The following is a 23602-nucleotide window of genomic DNA, read 5'->3' on the forward strand; positions in this document are numbered from 1 at the left end:
CTGTGGGAAACCGTATGAAGGTTCCTTAGAAAACTAAAAATAGAACTACCATATGATCCAGCAGTCCCACTCCTGGGCATATATCCAGACAAAACTATAATTCAAAAAGATACATGCACCCCAATGTTCATTGCAGCACTATTCACAATAGCCAAGACATGGAAACAACCTAAATGTCCATCAACAGATGAATGGATAAAGAAGATGTGGTACATATATACAATGGAATACTACTCAGTCATAAAAAATAATGAAATAACACCATTTCCAGCAACATGAATGAAACTAGAGATATCACACTAAGTGAAGGAAGTCAGAAAGAGAAAGACAAATGCCATATATCACTTATATGCAGAATCTAAAATATGACACAAATGAACCTATCTATGAAACAGAAACAGACTCACAGACATAGAGAACAGACTTGTGGTTGCCAAGCAGGAGGGGGTTGGGGGAGGGATGGAGTGGGAGGCTGGGGTGAGTAGATGTAAGCTATTATATATAGAATGGATAAGCAGCAAGGTTCTACTGTAGAGCACAGAGAACTATATTCAGTATCCTATGATAAACAATAAAGGAAAAGAATATTAAAAAAGAATATATATGTATAACTGAATCACTTTGCTGTACAGCATAAGTTAACATTGTAAATCAACTATACTTCAATAAAATAAGTGGCTTCCTACTGTATATAAAGTAGATAAACAACAAGGACCTACTATATAGCACAAGGAACTGTATTCAATATGTTGTAATAACCTATTATGGAAAAGAATCTGAAAAAGGAGATATATATATATATATATGTATAAATGAATCCCTTTGCTGTATACCTGAAACACTGTAAATCAACTATACTTCAATTTTTTTTTTTTCTTTTTTTGCGGTACGCGGGCCTCTCACTGTTGTGGCCTCTCCCGTTGTGGAGCACAGGCTCCGGACGCGGCTCAGCGGCCATGGCTCACGCGCCCAGCCGCTCCGCGGCATGTGGGATCTTCCCGGACCGGGGCATGAACCCGTGTCCCCTGCATCGGCAGGCGGACTCTCAACCACTGCGCCACCAGGGAAGCCCTACTATACTTCAATTTTTAAAAGACATTTAAAAAAATATAGGAAATGGTGGCTAAGCAAATTATAGCATCATTTTGAAAGTATTATTGCCTCAGGGCAACTTGAGGTTATTAAAATGGTTGAAGAAAAGTTAAATGCATATACATCACCTAAGTGCAACGACGACTTCTTTTCTTGGATGATTTCCAACTCCTCTTTTAACTTCTTCCCCCACTGTTCATGAACTGTATCTTCCAAAGGCATGGATGACATCTGCGCAAAATGAAGGGACCTCAACATTCCTAACCCTTTCTTCAAAGCTTGGGTGCCGGACTGGGCCACTGTGTGTGCCCGGTGCTCACTTTCTCTAATTACTCCTCTAGAATGTTACTCGGTTGCCTTCTGTTTGTGTGCCCATCTCCTACTATCTCTGGGAACTCCTCAGGACTGGTTATATGGCTCTTGACCTTATACTTGATCTTATACTTCTTTAAATCTTTTTTTTCCCCTTGGTCACATGTCTTTACTTATTATCAGCTTCCTCCACTAGAATGTAGGCTTCAGGACATCGTGTTCAGCTGTTCTTTGTATGCAGGATTCTTGATGGTGAGTCAGCCTTGTGGTCACTTCACCAAATGCCTGTCTCTGTGACTGTCTTGATGAATCTAGGACACATTGGGTAGGGTTTGGCCTGGTGGAAAAATATGCCTGGGCTGGAAGTCAGCAGTGCTCACTCCACCATTCATTAACATGTGTACCTGCCTAAGTTTTGTGGTGCTTCTCATTTGTTTTTTTATAAATTTATAAATTTATTTATTTACTTATTTATGGCCGCGTTGGGTCTTCATTGCTACACGCGGGCTTTCTCTGGTTGCGGCGAGCATGGGCTACTCTTTGTTGCAGTGTGCGGGCTTCTCATTGCGGTGGCTTCTTTCTCTTGTTGCGGAGCACAGGCTCTAGGCGCCTGGACTTCAGTAGTTGTGGCCCACAGGCTTGGTAGTTGCGGCTTGTGGGCTCTAGAGCACAGGCTCAGTAGTTGTGGCGCACGGGCTTAGTTGCTCCGCGGCATGTGATATCTTCCCAGACCAGAGATCGAACCCGTGTTGCCTGCATCAGCAGGCAGATTCTTAGCCTCTGCGCCAGCAAGGAAGCCCCCTGGTGCTTCTCATTTGGCATCTGGAAAATGAGGAAGAATCTTATCCGTCTTACCTCAAAGGCAATTTTAAGGACCTGCTTACATGATAGATGTAAAAGCACTTTAAATGTTAAAGTACAATACATACTGAAAGTGAGTGGCATTATGTGTACCTGTCATTTCCTACTCATTCTCTACCATTTTCCCCTGTTCTGTATTTGTCAAAACACTTACTGCCCCCTGAGATGGTCACATTTCTTTATTCATCATCGGCTTCCTCCACTGGAATGTAAGCATCACAGGGCAAGGATCTTGGCTTTTTTGTTCACAGTGGTAACCTCGGTGCCTTGAACCGTGTCTGGCATAAAGTACGAGCCTAACAATGTACGTTGAAAGAATAAATGAAATTTAGTGTTTTACGGAGCCATAGAGCTGCTGATGCATTTCTTAAATCCCAATGTGTTTGGTTTGGGGGATTTATTGTTTAATGTATTTAATATTATTTAATAGAATAAATAAGTGCAGCTTTATTTTTCTAGGAACACTGACCCACGTTTTGTAGCCAAACCCTCTCATTTACTAAAGGTCAGATTTCAACCACTGACATAAGGAGAGAAGCTGGGTTTTCTGTTTTCTCTCCTAGTAGACATAAATACCTCCTTGTCATCTGAAATATGTTTAATTTTTTTACTAACAAAGGGTAAAGAGCTCCTCTGGAAATCTTTGCTCTGAGCCCAGATATGACTTCATGTCAATTTAGAAACCTTTATTAACCTCCCACTTGGACAAGCATTGGGTTTAATGTTGAAGATGTAAAAATGGTTTTTGCCTTCAACAGTATTTGTGTTCATATGTTAATTTCTTCATCAGTAAACCTGCACTGAGCACCACTCAGTGTTGGAAGCCAGGCATTCAGTATGAAGATGCACAGTCCCTGCCCTCAGGGTGCTCAGGAGAGAGAGTGGACCATGGATGAGCTTGAGTTCAGTGATAGGAGTGCCACGTGAAGCTGACAGAAGGACCTGCATGGGAGGAAGGGTGTCCTGACCCTGAACTTGGAGTGAGGGCGTGGCCCCTTGCTCTGGAGAGAGGATGTATTTAAGGAATACTTAAATTCTGTGTAGTGCAATTACAATGCTTTCCCATTTTCCTATATAATAACACTTAAGGAAAAGGTATGGTTTCCCAGTTCTGAGCTAACTGGGGGATCTCTGTGTGTGTCCCCAGTGGGCTACCCTTGGTAGGTCACACTCAAGAAATACCTATGACAGAAGGACCCAGAGAAGGACCCTTACTAGCCATATTTATCAGTAACCATCTGGGCCCTAAAACCAATTCACGTGAGTCTGCTTTCTCATTCTCTAGTATAATTATCTGGATATAAAGAAATATTTCGCCATAAATTGTACATCCAACTGAGACATCAGTCTAGCACACTCCGTAGCAGTGCTATTGACACGGTGGCCATTCTTCTATCACCAGACCTCACAAAACAGAACAACAAAACTTGAAGACTTTGCTTTCATTTAGTCTACAGATTGCTTGGTTTTAAATGTAATGTTATACTTAGTTATAGAAGCGAGTGTGTATGGATCTTATTTTAACTAATATGACACAGCATTGCTATGATAATATCCACTAAATTATTCTACTCTTCCCTCCCCCCAGGTTACTAACATCATAATTCATACACATTTTTCTCTCTGTTTCTTTGGCAGGTCACCATTATTGCAGATGATAACTGTAGATTTTTATGCTGGTCAAGAGAAAGATTAACTTACTTTCTGGAATCAGAGCCTTTCCTATATGAAATATTTAGGTATCTTATAGGAAAAGACATTACAAATAAGCTCTACTCATTGAATGATCCCACCTTAAATGATAAAGTAAGTGTTTTTCTGAGTCTGTTTTGTTAAATACATATGCATAGTTAGGTATGTCTCCTTTTATGCAATATATATTTTCCTGAATCTTCATTAATTAGTCATATGTTAAGTGAAGTGGGGATGCTTGTAATTTAGAGACCCTTCAGGGAATCATTTCTCAAGCGTGAGGAGATATTATGCAATTATTATATTTTCCATGACCTGGTGAGGTGTCTGTGAATGTCAGGGACCTCCATTTGTGGTGATGAGGTGCTAACCTCTTCATAAAGAGTCTTTCAAGCAATCTAAGGAAGATGATAAATGAATGGAAGAACTAGGCAGTGGTATAGGCCATGGAAGGCGGGGCAGGGGGAAGTTGCAGACTGATAAATGCTGATCAGCCCCAGCAAGCAGGAGGTTGGCTTTTTAACCCTGTGTTTTCCAGTCTTGCACATTCTACTGGTCAGGTACCCTCCCAGAATGCCCATAAGTGACGAGAGGTATGGGATGGAAGCCTGTGTCCATTCGGTTAGGAATTTCAGAGCTGTCTAGATCTCCAACGATTTGCAGTTTGATCTCCACTTCCCCACATTTGCTTAGAAGGAAATTAAAATGATTACAGAAGAGAACTTGCAAACCTTGTTTCCGTGATAAGTACTGTTCTCCAGGGACTATGAGTATGGGTGTGTGCGCTCTTCGAGTCATCTTGGTGAAGGCGGTTATCAAATTAGGTTGGTGCTTATTATTTTTCAGATTCATAAATAGGCTATTGAGTATATTACATTTTTCCTAATGTATTTGTAGTAATAGCTTATAATAAAAATTAGAGCTACCATTTATTGGGCACTGACTGTGTACCGGATAGTCTTCTATTTCAAGGAAAAGTAAATGTTACTTACAGGGAATAGATGATCTAAGTCTCATGGCACTCAGAAATCTTACAACTTTGCTTTATAGACGGTCCAGAAGTTGGACCACCAGCTCAGCCTTTGCACACAGCTGTCCATGCTGGAAATGAGGAACAGTATAGTCAGCTCCAGTGAAGATGAAGACGGCTTACACCAGTTTCTTCGGGGCACCTCCAGTGTTTCCTCTCTTCGTAAGTTATCCCCACACTGGGATTCTGATGGATATTGCTAGAAAAGAACAAATGGCAACTTTGATCAGAAAAGTAACTTTTCAAGTAGCAAGTGTTTGGCAACCTATAGGTAACAATAAAAGTAATCAAAACTTTTCTAGCTTTTTTTTTTTTGGATTGCACATCAGTTAAAATCCAACTCTAGAATGCTTATTTCCATTTCAGAACCTGTCCACTTGTTTTGCCGTATGCTTTTCTCAAACACTGGTTCAGTAGAATAGTATGAACGAGTCCATATGGTTTGCTGGGTATCCAAGCCTTGTTGTTTTCATGATTTTAGTGGAAGCGTGGGCCCAGCATCGTGTTTAAAATGGTAGGAAGCAACAGCTGGAGGTTGTACTGCCAGCTGTTATCTCAGTGTCACCACCAGAAGTTAACAGGTGAGTGGGTAATGGAATTTTCCTGAAGATGAAGAAAGCCACTCAACACCCCCGTGAGTCTCCTCATTCATACCAAGAGGCAAGTTTTCCAAGATTCCACTATAGTTTAGATCGTTTTAAAACATTTTAAATAATACGAATGGCACAGATGTTGAAGATTCAATGCTTAACATTAATGCTTAAAATTATTTTAAGAATTATTCCAAGAAAGGTAGTCTAAGACTGTGGAACAAATTCACGGGAAAGAGCAGACAGGCAGACAGATGCTCTCACTGCATAAGCTAAACATTATTCATCTTTACAATTGTATCTTAATCCAAGGTAACGTTTAAGAAAATCCAGATACGCATTCCACAACCCTAAGCGTTTATGTCAATGATCTCGTAACTTTGGACGCTTTAGCTAAATCGGATTAAGGATTTTAAGTATCGCATAGTCAGGAGAGGCTGGAATCGACAAGGCCATGTCAACGTAAGCTTCCAAGCAAAGTCTAGGCATAGAAACACATTGTGGGCCTAAAAGAGATTTCAGGAACAACGCAAATGAGAACGTGGAAATGGCTATATTTTATTACAAAGTAGCTTTTAGAAAGTACAGCTGAGGTTGACCAAACTCTGAATCTACTAGCATGTCAGATGTGTTATTTGCCTTGTTGAAACAGTTTGATGGTAAGCATTTTCAAATGGACCCATCCTAATTACATGTACAGTGATTTCTAAGAAAGGCCAGCAGAAAGGGAATTACAGTGAGATATTGTATGTGAATTATTTTTCCTGTAGAATATCTTTTTTTGTAGTTTTTTTTTTTTTTTTTTTTTTTTAGTCCCACAGTCTTGCTTAGGAAGCCCTGAGAATGGGCAGTTTATACTATGGCCATTCGTTTTCTTAAAATCAGTTTTGTTTTTCTGTAATATTTTCTTGTATAATCTAAATCTTTTGGACATTTTAACATTTTAGAAAAAGAAAAAAAGCTTCTCTAGAGTATGTTGTTTAAACAGAATTGGAACATGTTTTCAAGGTTAATGTTTGCACTGTACTTGCCTTCAGAAACCTTTATTTCCAGGTGTTCTGTGGATGGATCACACACGTGCATACAGACCTGGGTTCTTGCTCTAATAATTCTTAGCTGTGTCCCTTGGAGTAAGCCGTATGACCTTTCTAATCTGACATGAGCTGTCATATCTCAGCACAGGCCTGGATCTGGTCACAACTCCTGGTCTGTTTCCTTCCCTCTCCCCTATAGTGAATCATGAGTTTAATCCAAAAGTCCATTCCCCACATGGATAATTGAAGCTTCCGTGTCTGTGAAGAAGTGGGCAGCCCTTGGGGGCAGGGGGGGCAACTTTACTTCTCAGTTCCCTTGTCCAGTTGTACTTTGCTGTACTGAAAATGTGTACAACTTGCTTATGTTGTTTATTTAATTATTTTAGCCTCAGGTTTATTATACAAGATCTTACATATTGATGCAAATGCATAGAGCCACATATGTGTGCATACTTTTGAGTGTGTGTGTGTGTGTGTGAGAACCGCACAGCAAATTCATGTTCATACCTGCTTCCTTTTTTTTTTTTTTTTTTTTGCGGTACGCAGGCCTCTCACAGTTGTGGCCTCTCTCGTTGCGGAGCACAGGCTCCGGACGCGCAGGCTCAGTGGCCATGGCTCACGGGCCCAGCCGCTCCGCGGCATGTGGGATCTTCCCGGACTGGGGCACGAACCCGCGTCCCCTGCATCGGCAGGCAGACCCCCAACCACTGCGCCACCAGGGAAGCCCCGTACGTGCTTCCTTTTGACCAGTCTTCATTCTGGGCATCACTCCTGCAGTTTAATGAAAGACATTATTATTTGAGCACAGCACTGATATTAATTATGAATTATCTAATTCACCCTATCGCGTGACTCATTAAAAACTGGTTAGTTCTTGTTTCTCTTAGATTTTATCCTGGAAATACTGAAGGCTGTTTTCGTTTTTCTCTTGCCAGATCCATCAATATGCCATCGACTTTTCCAAATTACAAATTACCTTCCTTGTAAAACAGAGAATACAAAACCAATCTCTCAGGACTGTTAGGCTGACATAACGAAATTTAGCACACTTTGAGCATGCAGTAGGCCTCAGTCAATGTTAGGTCCCTACAACAAGTGCCTAAGCTCTTACTAGTCTGGATTTTTGATGGGCACATGGGGGCAGCTGGGGCAGCTGCTCTCAGCAACAGTATCAGCTTCATGAATGCTAGTGGAGAGAAGGAACAAACATTTATTGACAATAGCAGGTGTTATTTTTTTCGGGTATTCTCTATACATGATCACATTTAATCTTCACTGCAGTCTACACAGAGGAGAGGTATCTTAGCTTTCACTAGATGCTGCAGTGCCAACAGACGGTTCCCTGCATCTCTGGCTGCAATGCTTTCTTCCTCCTTCACCTGCACACTGGATGCTGCTCCAGCGTGTATCCTCCACACTCTGGAACACCAAAGGAGCAGCCGCTGTTTGGGTGAGCTGCCACTCGTGGCCTAGGGAGGACAGTGGTGGCAGAATCACCCCACGGCTCTTAAAACTCCCGTTTTGAGGTAGCACTTGCCACTTTCACTCATGTCCCCTGGACCAGAGAAGTCACTTGGCCGGAACCACCATGAATGGGTGGCTCTTTAATCCTCCTTCAGGGGCTACACAGGAAGGGAGGGAAAGCAGGCATGTTGACAATAACACAATCTACCGTGATGAGTATCATTTCACTTAACCGAGAGGAAATTGGGAATATGAGATGTGTACTCACTGTTCCAGATCCTCAGGGGGAGGTGCTGGCAGACAGACACATCCTGTGTGATTCCTCAGTCCATGATTTTAGACCATATTGCCTCTGTGGTTTAAAAAGAAAAGGAAAAAAAAATGCATGAAATGTTTGACCGGTGCTTTATAATTTACAGGTCACTTTCACACCCATTCTTGCATTTGAACCTGATGACTCTGCCAGCTGGGCACAGCGGCCGCTATTACTCACCTCTTTGCAGACGAGTCCACTACACTTAGGGAGAAGGTAGTGTTTGCAAAAGGTCATTTCTTTCCCCTCCATCCTACTTCCTTCAAGAAACCTACCATCCCCCGAATCCTTCATTAGGACCAAGCAGTGAAACAGATAGGTTTTCTTAGGCCAGTTAATTTCCATTTCAAAGAAAATTTTGGCCTTAATCGTTGTATGGAGGTTCTATACAGGGACATTTAAAATTATCCAATAATATTCTCCAGTCAGTTAGCTTTGGGTTAGCTTTCACATTGCCTCATATATATACTTACAGAACGATGAGCAATGCTGCTCTGTAAAAATTAAATTTATTTTATATATTTTCCTAACCAAAAAACTTTGACATTATTCATTCTAGTCATTAACTCAAACGTAGAAGTAGATTTAAATATTAAAATCCATTTCAATATTTCTCATAATTATTTTTTAAATCAATATCAGGATGTACCCATTCATGGCGGTTCCGGCCAAGTGACTTCTCTGGTCCAGGGGACATGAGTGAAAGTGGCAAGTGCTACCTCAAAACAGGAGCTTTAAGAGCCGTGGGCTGAAAAGTCTCGGAATCTCTAGGCTCCCCTTTCCATCTCTTTCTGTCTGTGTTTCAGCTTTTTGTTTTCTTTTGTTTGTCCTATAGAGCAGAGATGCTTGAACATATCTATGCATATGCGTAACTTGGAGATCTCATGAAAGGCTTTGGTGCAGCAGATGGGGGTGGGGCCTGGAAGTCCATGTGCTTATTAACAGGCGCCCACGTGATGCTGATGTGGCTGGTCCCTGAACTATGCCTTGAGTAGTGAGGCTGTAGAATTCCCTGCCTTCTGGAATTGGGCTGATTGCATTCCCCTGGTTGTGATTAAGATGTTTCTTGTATTTCTTGAGGCTCACATAGATTCTGGTGAAGACTCTACTTTTTTTTTTTTTTTTTTTTAACGATATGCGGGCCTCTCACTGTTGTGGCCTCTCCCACCGCGGAGCACAGGCTCCGGACACACAGGCTCAGCGGCCATGGCTCACGGGCCCAGCCGCTCCGCGGCATGTGGAATCCTCCCAGACCGGGCCACGAACCCGCGTCCCCTGCATCGGCAGGCGGACTCTCAACCACTGCACCACCAGGGAAGCCCCAGGATCTCTACTCTTTACCAGGGTCTGGATTCCACTTAAAACGATCATTTAAAGGCAAGAAAGTAAAATAATGAAATAGTCTGAGAAAAACTTTCCTGTTTATTCACTAGCACATAATCCAATTAATTGAACTCTTTTTCGCTTTCCTATTGCTTCATTTACTTGAGTTCCATGTTTAGAAGTGTGATTGTGAGATAGGATGTCCAGGACGTGTGAGAAGGATTTAATGCCCTCAGATGGATATAAGCTTTCTTCTTTCTGCTCCTGGACCAACGTGCTCATCAGGGTGCCTTGTCATCTCCTTGTCTTTCCTTCCTTACAAGGTTTGGCTCCCTACGTGTGATGTATAAAACACACACACACAGAGATGGACTGTACTTGGCAGTTCCATCATGATAAGTGGTGCTGAGCACAGGCATTGTCATGGCAACAGGTGGACACACTGTGTTTCCTTGAAAGTTGAGAACTTTATTTTAGTTAATTGGGGCTAAATGAACCTATTGTTTGGTTTGTTTGTTTTTTGAAAATCCTGAGTCAGTGTAGGTGATCCTGTCAGAACTCATCTTTGAAAGATTTTGCTAGTTTAAACTGTGTATTTTTTCAGAAATTATAATTAAAATTTATGATTTCTTAAATAGACTATGGAATAGAGATATTTATTACCGACAAAAAACCTTTACAAGTATTTTTTGTTATTAATGTCAAGATGGTGCTGCGGACAGTCTACTAATTTCATATGACCTAGATGCACAGGTCTGCTCTAAGCTGAGTTAGTTTGCATTTGGTTCGTATTCTTGGCTGCAAAGACTAGGCAGCATATCTGACGTAATGGGTTCCCTCACCTCTGTTATCTATTTTTTTTATCTGGAAAGATACAAAAAGCCAATACAACCTTCTTGTTTCATGAAATAGTCTGTTCAACCCAATTTGTATTTTGTTCCCCCTGTGAACAACTGTAGGCTTATAAACAACAAGCTTTACATAAAATTATAGGGAAAGAGAGAGACAGGGATGTGATTAGGCAGCAGGTACCCAGAGGAAGAGCCCCTGAACCGTTCTCAGACCCACCAAGAGGGCTAGTGAAAAGCAGTGCTCCTACTGTGTAGTTGAGTAGAGTGCAGCTTGGGGACGTTAAATAACCTGGTTAGGGCCACTGTGCCAGCCCTGAAACAAAGAAGTGGTGAATTGGTTACAACAGCGGTCCCCAACCTTTTTGGCACCAGGGACCAGTTTCCTGGAAGACAGTTTTTCTGGGGGTGGGCATGCAGGCGGGGTGGGGGGATGATTCAGGTGGTAATGCGAATGATGGGGAGCAATGGGGAGCGGCAGATAAAGCTTTGCTCGCTCACCTGCCACTCACCTCCCGATGTGCGGCCCGGTTCCTAACAGGCTGCGGACTGATATTGGTCCGGGGCCCGGGGTTTGCGGACCCCTGGGTTACAAGGTCTTGCCTTGCTTTGGCCCTTATGAATAACCATACGTGAGTGTAAACTTGTTTGGGGATATTCAACCCCTACTGCAGCCACTGACACATGCTGACCACTGTCATACATGTTCTCATTTAATCGTCACAACCCCCCAGTGAGGTAAGTGTTACGTTTCCCCCGTTTCAGGTTGAGGAGTATGACATTCATCTCCTCTGGGTCCTTGAAGCACAGCCCCTCCTGGCTGGGGGACCGTCTCCAAGGCCCACACTCTCACCAACCCTTTAAATGGCCTCTATCCTCATCCAGCATTTTCTCATCTGTAAGATGACTGCAAAAGGATTTTACTGGTTATCTATTTTTAGTCTTTTAAACAAAAATTTTCTTAATTATCAAGTTAATATACACACACAGATCTCAAGTAGTAAAAAAAATATCTCAGTGAAAAGAACTGACCCCCTCCAACCTAACTGCTCCCTAAGAGCAATCACATTGGAACAATTTTTGTCCGAAATGATGAATAATGTGCTGTTGTTTGATTTATCCTCTTAACCTTTATCTTCTAACCTAACTTAGCTCGCTTTTAACTTCCCTTCCCCCTTCTGCTCAGTATGATCTTACTAGTTTTTATTCCTTTATTGTTTACCTTTGTAACATTAAATAGTACACTTAAACCTCCATTTCTTTTTTCTCTTTGAAACATTGTTTCAAGGTGAGGACATTAGCACCCTACCATTAGCATCCCTACCCTTACTTACTCTTTCCCCCTGCGACCTTCAAACTGTTGTCTCTTCTTTAACTTTCAAACAATCAAGGTTGATAACATATACATTTCTGTTCCCTCTTCTGTTTTCAAATTGTTTTTAATGTGGTAAAATACACACACTATGCAAATTACCCTCTTATCCATTTTTAAATTATGGTTCAGAGGTATTAAATACGTCTGTTCTCTTTGCAGTTAGGTCTTCCTTGCTTTGTCTGTGGGTTGTTTTGTAAAGTTTAAAACAAGTAAATAGTGTTGACATTATGGTTTATTCAGAACCCAATAGTGGGCTATGACTACCCCTTTCTTTAGGTTCCAGTGTCATGATTCCTGATCTCTTCAAAGCAGACTGTTTCTAATAAGTTCAAATGGATTCTCCTTTTGTCAAACACAAACATAACACTACAGTTTACTTCATGCCTTGCCTCTCCTTTTTTTCCCCTGAAGTTTTTTGTCACTTTGCTCTTAGGGCTGTCTTACTCACCAGATCCCCCGTATCTTAAAGCTGCTTTTTCTTTCGGGTGAATCCATTTCATTTCTCCTAAACTCTGACTAGTTATTTCACCTTTGAGCCATGCCTTTTCATACTGCTTTCTGTTTTTACGGGCATCTCCAGTGGCCTCTCTTTTTCCTTATCCTTGCCTTTTTGGTCTCACATCCCCGCTCTCTCAGGCCATCAATTCCGTGTCCCCTTTTTCTCAGACCTTCCTCACAGAGCTTCCCACCCTCGTACCTCACCCCGGACTGGTGATTCTCTGGGTCTGTTGCACAGCTGCCATCCCGGAACCGCCTTCCCTATTCCCCGGAGTTTATCCACCAGCTCTGCAGCCCTAAAGCTTTCTCTGTGGGGCAGAAAAGGGCTGCAGGACTCTCGCTGTTCCGTGGCTACTCACACCTGTTGCCATGCAGCTCAGGGCCCCGACCGCCCATCTCAGGAGTCGGGAACTGATCTGAGAACCTCCCATAGGAGCCACTAACCTCCTCTTCCTCCCCGTAATTGCGATAATCTGTATACTTCCTTGCTTGAGTCCCTCAATGCTGGTGCTGGGTCCCTCCAAGGGAAATTAGGTACAAAGGCCAAACCTACCCTTCTTCAGAAAGCTTCAGTCCAAATTCAGTTTCTACAATTTAAAACAATCTTATGACCTCAATGAAAAGAACCTCTTTTTAATTTAAAAAAGTTTTATGATGTAAGTAGGTAAAGGCAGGAAAGGGGATGATAATCCTTTCTAGCAAAGAAGCCATTAAATTTTTCCCCTTGGGAGGGAGGGAGACACAAGAGGGAAGACATATGGGAACATATGTATATGTATACCTGATTCACTTTGTTATAAAGCAGAAACTAACACACCATTGTAAAGCAATTATACTCCAATAAAGATGTTAAAAAAAAACAAAAACAAATGACATTTCCCAGCCTAAAAAAAAAAAAAAATTTTTCCCCATCCCCATTCATCAAAAAATGTATAATCGAATTAAAATTCTAATCCCCTGTAAGGTTTTTAATTACTTGCTAAAGCAGTTGGCCAGATGGTTCAACATAATAAAAATAGGAACACTTTGAAAGGAATGAAGTAAATGTCATCAAAGTTAACAGAAAAAAGGGGGAAAAATCTTACCACATTATATCGGATAGTTTACAAAAGCGTCACTCCTTGTTAAAAAGTGTATTTCTGAAGCAGAGCAAGAAGTCATTTGACAAACTTCATATCATAGTCCTGTACTTACTTGAAGATCAAACTTGAGGTCGCTTATTCATTCTCTGGAACACATGTGACCTTCACTCTGGATTTAAGAACAATATGTCTGTTTACTTTTTCCTGTGAGAAGAGGCCCTCAGGCCCTCATGCAATCATCAGCACCTGAAACAGAAATAAGCTTAATAAGGATAGGGCTCTATCAAAGGGAATTTCTCTTACCTAACTTTTTACCACTCGGATAGCAGAGTTTCGATGGATTCTTATGTAAGGTCGCCATGGTCTGTGTAGAAAAAGGCTTCCTGGGGTTCTGTAACTCGGGACTTTAGGAAGACAGGAAAAGGCCTGGCAGGGCAGCCTGAGCCCATCCTCCGTGGAGGCCCCTGGCTGGTTTGCACCTCCAGGCAATGACCCTCAAGGACGCACAGTGGGTCTTAATCACCAGCTCCTTTTCTTCTCAACTAGGATCCAGCACGAGCCACTGCCTGAACAGGTCTGCTGAGAAGAGACTCTTTTCCCAGATCCAAAGCCCCCCGTGGGTGTCCCCAGTGTTGTCACCCCCTGTGGTCTGGTGTGTGTGGAGGTGTCCACTGTTTGGTTCAGGGCTCTTACCTCTAAGTCTGTCTTCTGCATTTGCTCAGAGCCCGTGTTTCTGAGTTTTGAGTTTTCCTCTTACCCTCAGGAGGGCTGCCTGGTGTTCCCGTTCTCTTTCCCACCTGAACACACCGAACGTGGTACACAGCTCAGAGTAAATTCTGCTCCGCTGGCCGTGCCTTTTCCAGGCCTTGCTATCTGTGGAAGGGATGTGTACGTCTTCTTGGCAGGATGGTTTTTGGGTTTTTTGTTTTTGTCACATGGTATAATATGGAACATCCCCCAAGCAAAAGTAACTCGATGGAACGTTTAACAATTTCACACCTGATAAGTCTGGACTGAAGTTCAGTCTAAGACATTTGTTTTACATCCTTTTAGAATAAACTGTGTTAATTGGCAGCCCGAGCCAATTGGAAGGTGTTGATAGCTGACAGCCCCAAATAATGCTAATTATCTCTTCTTGATTATAATAAACACCAAAGGATATAGTTAACCACTTCTGTCTCCCAACTCTGAAAGCGGTTTTAATAGAAAAAGGATAAAAATCAGTTTTCTGGAAAATTTGTGGATACGGAATGATTTGCCCCTCTAGAATTTGGGATAAATGAAGAGTAAAGCATTATACGGAGGTCATGAACCTCACAGTAACGTCCTCGAGGGGCAAAAGTGACTTGAAAAAGAATTTGGCTAAAGATAAGCTCAATTTCTTCCTCTGTCCTCTCCTCATGTTCTCCTACTTAGGGGTGGTATTGGGCCTTCTGGGCCAAGTTCTGAGGATGCATCAATGCATAAGATTAATGAAGAACGGGGCAAACTTGTAGAAGGAATTTACTAATGTTCAACTTGTGAAATGTAAGACAGTCCCCTTAAAGCAGAATTCTTTTTTTCGTTGTTTTTCATACTCCAAATTGGGTTTGGATTTATTAGCGGACAAAGAAATGATTTCTGGCAGCACAGTGATGACCTCTGAGTCTTTCCACTTGAACCAGCAGGTGTCCTGTGGAGGGCGGAGAACACCAGGTGTCACCAGGGTGAGTGAGCTCCTTCTCTGGGAAGTCTGCCTTTCTCCTGGCCGTGACGGTGGCCAGTTCCCGGGTTGGGCCAGGTGAACCTCATACTTGGCCCTTAGTGGTACAGAAGCCAGGCTCCCTGAGGATGAGACAGAGAATGGACTCTCTCTGCGACTCTGATTCCTGTCGAGGGGTCAGGCAGCTGGCTGGCTCTGGCGGCTTCCGGCGGCTACAAGTCAGACGGTGTCCCCGTCACCTTCCAGTACATCTGCCGATGGAGAAAGAGCAACAGGCGCTGTGGTGGGAACTGGGGTGTTGGGGGGCTGGTGGGCCCTAACGCAGGCACAAAGGCTGAAAGGGCATCTCTCTTCTCTGTGTGGAAAGAGCACAAGAGCTGAGTCTCGCCGGGCCATCGGGGCCTCCTGGTTTACCCTGGCCAAATACGTTTCCGAGTGGGTCCCGCCCTGGTGGGAAAGGCGTTCATCCACAGCATCTCCCCAGCTCTATTTCCTTTACAGGTGTCCTGGTTGTCCTTGCTTTATTTAGCCTCTGAGTATAAATTAGAAATAATGACATGGATACGGTGAGAATGAATTGCTCCCAAAAGTACAATGTAGTTCCTGAGACGTAAAATGATACAGGGGCAGAGACTGTGTTTGATTCGTTTTTATTTCCCCAACATTTAACCCAGCCTCTCAGCCTTGTAGTCACCTGGGGATTCTCTTTGCTGATTGGATGGAAACTTTGTAGCAGGTGACGATACTGACAGACTTCACTGATGGTGACTTGAGGGGACGGTACTCCTGCCTGTGCTATAAGCCCTGTCGAATCATCAGTGGTACGAAAGCGATGTCCCTCAGGGGACGTGATAAAGAATACAGCGCTAACAGTCACCTTTCATAGTGAGGTTTCACCGTAACCCGAGACCTGCATGCGCTTGAGGGGCACGGGTGGCACCCCACTGCCAGGGCAGGGACCTGACCCATCAGAGATCCAGTTTGACGGCCACATGATGTTCCCAAGTCCTCAGGATCGGCTTCTGAAGGCCCCGTGCAGAGTTTCGGAGGAGGGATTCTTCTCATGGACTCAGTAATTATCAAGGACCTGGCTACGTGTGGGTGCTTCAGAGAGGCTGCAGGAGAGAAGAGGCAGTGATGACTGCCCTCAAAATGCTTGTTCTCCAGTAAGGGAGAGATGCAAGTATTTGTTGTCCGGTGGAGAACAGAATCTCCCCACAGAAGGAATTAGGGAAGATTACAAAGGAAGGAGGTGGGGCTTGAACCGCACTTTGAGGAGTGGATAGGAATTTGGTGGGTAGAGAGGAGAATGGAGAAACCAGTCGGAGGGAGAGAAAAGCAAGGAGAGAAAAGGAAAAGGATGGGCTGGATTTGGGGAGCAGTGAGTTTGCTAGAGCTTGGACCAGAAGGGAAGGAGGCCCCTGGATGTCACCCCAGGACTGTGGATGACTCTTGCTTGACTATCTTTTACCGTTACGTCATAAGCACTACAGCTCTTCCCTTCCCAGGTAAATAGAGTGGGGACAGAATTAATTCTTTCACAATATCAGTGGAAAAAAAATGTTGCCTGCTATATCAGTAGACAAAAGATGTTACAGCCACCCTGACGGTGAGCCCTGGAGCTCAGGAGAGAAACAGGATGCCCGCCATCTAGCAGTCTGCCGCTGCCACCACCCCCTGACCGTGCACCCTGAGGGGACTCAGGATGCGAAAGCACAGGATCCTGGCCCCAGATAGCTGAGGTGCATAGCAAAGGAATGATTTCAGTGAGCCCAGACTCCTGCCTCTTCCCATACCCAGAAAAACGCTAACTTCCTTAACTTGCGATGTCTTGTTTCCTTTAATTAACAGTAATCTTTTGATGCTCTGACTCCCTGGTCTTTGTTGCCAAAACGCCTACATATCCTGGCTTCTCCCTTCCCTCTTTGGAGCCATCCCCCAGAGCGATCTATCTGAGAGGCTGTGTCCCGGCCTTAAGTCCTCAGTTTTGTCCGCCAAATAAGACATAATTCTCAACGTTAAGGGTGTGCATTTTTTTTTCAGTCAACAACAGAGAAGCTGAAAGTTCTCACAAAGTTTCTCTAGGTCATTTCCAGTGGGATTGGGTCCTCTCTCAATGGAAAAAGGCAATGATTGGTGAAGTAGTTAAGGGGGCAGATAACATTTTGGCCCCGATGTAGACAGCACCCTCACATTACCACAGAACATCACCCCTCGTTTGATAGATGGGCTTAAAAACTACAAACCAATTTCCCCCACTTCCCCAGCCCAAATGCATTGGGCGTGTTTGTGTTATGTGTGTCGTACACTTAGGTCTGAATGCTCTACGTAGCAGATTGGGCATACTGCTCTTAGGCATGCCATCTTGCTTGTTCTGAGGGTTTTGTCTGTCTGCAAATACTCAGCCTAAGTTAATATTTCATGACACCCAATCATAACTTGAGGCTAGAAATATGATGGAAGCCATGGCTATTGTTTTTTCTTAAAAAAAAACCAAAAAACAATTTTGCTGCACTCTTAGATTGAGAAACACAAACCCCTATTTGAGCACAAGTCCCATTTCCTTTATGTGCTGTTCCTATGAGTGACGATGAATTTTAACAAGTTTCCTAATGATTTAGGCCATTGCTCTCCTAAGGCCTTATTATTAACTCGTTTTACTGACTTACATTTACAAAGGGATTATAACATCCTAGGCACAGATGTAAGAACTTAACAAGTGTTGAGTCATGTAATCCTCTTAACCACCATGTGAAGTAGATGGTATTGTTATGATTTCTATTTTACAGATAGAGAAATTGAGGCACAGACAGGTGACGTAACCTGCCCAAGGTCTCACAGATAGGTCACGTTGCCATTTGAGTAGACGTGCGAATCTGAGGTTATGTTTGGTGTGTCTGCTGTCACCTGTGTAAAAAGGGATAAAAAGAACGTGTCTGAGAGATTCTCCCTTGCTGTGCTCAGAGGCAGAATTGTGTTCTTGGACTATTTTAATCGAGGGTGATTTTCTACCGTTTACGTCAGTAGTTGTCTCTCTGGAAACTCAGTATTTTAATTCACTGTAAATGTTGGAAAGTGAACAATTTCCATGTATATACAACAAACACACTAGCTCTGCCGAAGTCCAGCCCTGCGTAATTATGATCTTTTCATGTTGGAAGATGTGGCTGTGGATCAGGGCATCTCCCCACATGTGTGGCAATGACGGTAGAGTTAATAATTAAATGACAGTTATTGTATGTAACTTATTGCTTCCTCCCACCCCCCAAAAAAACCTCAACCATAAAAAAGAATGAAATGTTGCCATTTGCAACAACATGGGTGGACTTGGAAGGTATTATGCTGTGTGAAATAAGTCAGATAAAGACAAATACTGTGTGAGATCACTTATGTGTGGAATCTAAAAAATACGACAAACTAGTGAATATAACAACAACAAAAAAACAGACTTATAGAGCACTAGTGGTTACCAATGGGGAGAGGGAAGGGAGAGGAACAAGATAGGGATAGGGGGTCAGGTCAAGAGGCACAAACTATAAATAAGCTACAAGTATATATTGTACAGCACAGGAATATAGCTAATATTTTATAATAACTAAGTGGAATAGAACCTTTAAAAATTGTGAATCACTATACTGTACACCTTGTACAATACACTTATACATTGTACACTATATTGTAACTTACATAATACTGTACCTCAACTATACTTCGATAAAATTAACAAAAAGTTTTTTTAATGTTTATGTAATGATGTTATGTGAATCTTTAACTGGAAAACAGTGATCAATGTCATATATGCCAAAGAGACTTCTTAAGTTAAAATAAGTTATATGTAAACGAATCATTTCTTGCTAAATACGATATTAATGTTCTCTCCTAACAATGGCCACGTTGATTCCGAAGCTGTCCGTGGAAGGAACACACAGAGCCTCCCCCCAAGATGTGTGCATATCAGGTCCCCAAAAGTCCATTTCCCAGGTATCTTTATCCTGATCTCAAAATTCTATCAGTAAAGTAAGCAATGCAGTATACTTTTAATCCAAATGAATAAAGGTGAAATGAAAAAAATATTTATCTTGAGAAAAATGACAGTGACATTTCCTATGTGCCAGCACCGTGCCAAGCACATTCCATTATTTTGTTTAATCCTCCCAACAACCCCATGCGGCAGGTCCTGTGAACATCTCCTTTCCACAGACAGGGAAACAGGCCTAGAGAGGTTTAGTAATGGAGGACAGGTCGCACAGCCAGGAAGCGGCACAGCAAGGATCTGAACCCTGGAAGTGTTTCCTTGAGCCTCTGGTCCTGACCACCGTTCACTGCCTCCCACACTCCAATCCGTGCGTGGAGCACACGGCCGGCCCCCACCCCTCCTCCTCGCTGAACGCTCTCAGGGTTGCTGCACCCTCTGGTCTGCAGCTGACTCTGGCCAGGGATTAACAGCTGATCTTGATAAATTTCTTGTAGCCTTTCTGCTTTGTGTCTTCATAGAATCCTGCTACTGTCCTTTGCTATACAGCAAGTATTTGAAGAGTCAGATTTCACCCATTGTTCCTCCATCATCAGCCTCACCTCCAGCCTGAGTTCAGCGTTTGCTGGTTGATTGATTGCTAACTGACCCCGCCCTGCTGGAGGGCAGAGCAAGAATCCGGCACAGGCATGGGTAGGGCCAAGGGAGACCCTGACAAAGTGGAGCCTGACACGGAACGTGGGAACAGTATGGAAGAGAGTTTGCTGTAATATTAGGCACCTTGAGAAGCCCATGTACCCATTTATAATACCTTTTACTCTTACTGTTAGATAATGGTTTTTTCTGCATCAAGCATGGTGTCCATTACAGTAGATGCTCAATTAGCATTTGGTGAATGCATGAACGAATGAGGGATGGACAGAACGTGTGAGTTATTGTTTGGTTTCTTATCCGCTGCAATTTGGGATTTATTTCCTCCACCCGGCTCTTCCCTTCTGCATGCCTGGATTCTCCTTCTCACCACCTTCTCTCTCTCCCTCTCCCCCTGTCAGTCCAGGGAGTGGCTGGACAGGTGGTGGCAAGAAATGTTCTTTTAGGGCTTCTCTGATGGCACAGTGGTTGAGAGTCTGCCTGCCGATGCAGGGGACACGGGTTCGTGCCCCGGTCTGGGAAGATCCCGCATGCTGCGGAGCGGCTGGGCCTGTGAGCCATGGCCACCCGCAACAGGAGAGGCCACAGCAGTGAGAGGCCCGCGTACCGTAAAAAAAAAAAAAAAAAAAAGAATGTTCTTTTAGGTGGTGTTCCAGGATGGTGTTAGGTTCTATAATTTTGGAGTAGAACCATTCTTTAGGGAAATTAGGACTTAAACCAGCCTTCAAGGGACTCGAATCACCACGTATGATGTTACTGTAGGAGTGTGCATTCTGAGTTCTAAGCAGACCTTGGGGCAACCCATTGGGAGCTTCATATGTTTGAGAAGCTCATACCATCCAGGCATCTGCAGTGGCATCCCCTCCACATCTGTTCTCATGGACTAAGAATGGCTTCTTGACTTTCATGCCTTGCATTTGGTCCATAAGACATTTGGTCTACACCAAGGTCCTTGATATTTGGTCGTATTTGGTCCTGTCCAGAATGTCCATGGAGACATTTGGTCCATGCCAAAAGGCCCTTGATATTTGGTCTTACCCAAAATGATTTGGCATGCACAGCAATCAGAGAAGAAAAAGAAATAAAAGGGATCCAAATTGGAAAAAAAAGAAGTAAAACTGTCACTGTTTGCAGATGACATGATACTATACATAGAAAATCCTAAAGATGCTACCAGAAAACTACTAGAGCTCATTAATGAATTCGGTAAAGTTGCAGGATACAAAATGAATATACAGAGGGACTTCCCCGGTGGCGCAGTGCTTAAGAATCCGCCTGCCAATGCAGGGGACTCAGGTTCAATCCCTGATCTGGGAAGATCCCACATGCCATGGAGCAACTAAGCCCATGCACCACAACTACTGAGCCTGCGCTCTAGAGCCCACAAGCCACAACTATTGAGCCTGCGTGCTGCAGCTACTGAAGCCCGTGCACCTAGAGCCCATGCTCCACAACGAGAGGCCACCGCAATGAGAAGCCCATGCACCACAATGAAGAGTAGCCCCTCCTTGCTGCAACTAAAGAAAGCCCACATGCAGCAATGAAGACCCAATGCAGCCAAAAAAACAATAATAAAATATTTTTAAAATGTTTTAAAAACAACAAAATTAATACACAGAAATCTGTTGCATGTCTATACACTAACAAAGAAAGATCAGAAAGAGAAATTAAGAATACTCCCATGGGGTTCCCTGGTGGCACAGTGGTTAAGAATCTGCCTGCCAATGCAGGGGACACAGGTTTGAGCCTTGGTCCGGGAAGATCCCACATGCCGTGGAGCAACTAAGCCCGTGTGCCACAACTACTGAGCCTGTGCTCTATAGCCCGTGAGTCATAACTACTGAAGCCCACGAGCCACATCTACTGAAGCCCACGCACCTAGAGCCCGTGCTCTGCAACAAGAGAAGCCCGCACACTACAACGAAGAGTAGCCCCCACTCACCGCAACTACAGAAATCCTGCATGCAGCAACGAAGACCCAACACAGCCAAAAATAATAAATAAAATAAATAAATTTATTTTTTTAAAAAAGAAAGAAAACTCCCATATACCATTGCATCAAAAAGAATGAAATACCTAGGAATAAACTTACCTAAGGAGGCAAAAGACCTGTACTTTGAAAACTATAAGACACTCATGAAAGAAATCAAAGATGACACAAACAGATGGAAAGATACACCGTGTTCTTGGACTGGAAGAATCAATATGGTTAAATGACTATTCTCCCCAAGGCAATCTACAGATTCAATGCAATCTCTATCAAAGTACCAATGGCATTTTTCACAGAACTAGAACAAAATATTTTAAAATTTGTATGGAAACACAAAAGACCTCAAATAGCCAAAGTAATCTTGAGAAAGAAAGACGGAGCTGGAGGAATCAGGCTCCCTGACTTCAGACTATACTATTACAAGGCTATGGTAAACAGAACAGTATGGTAGTGGCACAAAAACAGAAATATAGATCAATGGAACAGGATAGAAATCCCAGCAATAAACCATGCACCTATGATCAATTAATCTATGACAAAGGAGGCAAGACTATACAATGGAGAAAAGACAGTCTCTTCAATAATTGGTGCTGGGAAAACTGGACAGCTACATGTAAAAGAATGGAATTTGAACCTTCTCTAACACCGTGCACAAAGATAAACTCAAAATGGATTAAAGACCTAAATGTAAGACCAGATACTATAAAACTCCTAGAGGAGAACACAGGTAGGACACACTTTGACATAAATCACAGCAATATATTTTTGGATCAGTCACCTAGAGTAATAGAAATAATAACAAAAATAAACAAATGGGACCTAATTAAATTTAAAAGCTTTTGCACAGCAAATGAAACCATAAAAAAACCCAGAAGACAACCTACAGAATGAAAGAAAATATTTGCAAATGGCACAACCAACAAGGAATTAATCTCCAAAATATACAAACAGCTCATGCAGCTCAATAAAAAGAAAAAAAAAATCCAATCAAAAAATGGGCAGGGCTTCCCTGGTGGCGTAGTGGTTGAGAGTCCACCTGGCGATGCAGGGGACACGGGTTCATGCCCCAGTCTGGGAAGATCCCACATGCCGCGGAGCAGCTGGGTCCATGAGCGTCCGGAGCCTGTGCTCCGCAACGGGAGAGGCCACAACAGTGACAGGCCCGCATACCGCAAAAAAAAAAGAAAAAAAATGGGCAGAAGATTTACATAGACACTTCTCCAAAGAAGATATACAGATGGCCAAAAGCCATATGACAAGATGCTCAATGTTGCTAATTATTACGGAAATGCAAATCAAAACTAGGAGGTATCATCTCACACCAGTCAGAATGGCCATCATCAAAAAGTCTACAAATAATAAATACTGGAGAGGGTGTGGAGAAAAGGGAACCCTCCTACACTGTTGGTGGGAATGTAAATTGTTGCAGCCAGTATGGAAAACAGTATGGAGGTTCCTTAAACTAAAAATAGAGCTACCGTATGATTCTGCAATCCCACTCCCGGGCGTATATCCAGAGAAAACCATAGTTCAAAAAGGTACATGCACCCCAATGTTCACTGCAGCACTATTTACAGTAGCCAAGACATGGAAGGCACCTAAATGTCCATCAACAGAGGAGTGGATAAAGAAGATGTGATACATATATACAATGGAATATTAGCCACAAAAATGAAATAATGCCATTTGCAGGAACATGGAGGGACCTAGAGATTATCATACTAAGTGAAGTAAGCCAGAAAAGCACAAATATCATGTGATATCACATATGT

The 23602-nt window shown here is 42.9% G+C and overlaps 1 protein-coding gene across 2 annotated transcripts in view; it reads left to right on the forward strand.

The window, feature by feature from the left end:
- The window catches only part of POPDC1 (popeye domain cAMP effector 1), a 38797-nt gene that overhangs the window by 14313 nt on the left and 882 nt on the right, over positions 1–23602 (forward strand). For both annotated transcript variants that reach the window (XM_027089636.1, XM_027089640.1), the window contains 2 exons: positions 3904–4071; positions 5008–5149. In XM_027089636.1, coding sequence (XP_026945437.1) covers positions 3904–4071; positions 5008–5149 — 310 coding nt within the window. The remainder of the gene's footprint in view (positions 1–3903; positions 4072–5007; positions 5150–23602) is intronic.

Source organism: Aethalodelphis obliquidens, unplaced genomic scaffold, assembly GCF_003676395.1.
Source record: "Aethalodelphis obliquidens isolate GAN/ISIS:26980383/991018 unplaced genomic scaffold, ASM367639v1 scaffold3, whole genome shotgun sequence".
Taxonomy (NCBI): Eukaryota; Metazoa; Chordata; class Mammalia; order Artiodactyla; family Delphinidae; genus Aethalodelphis; species Aethalodelphis obliquidens.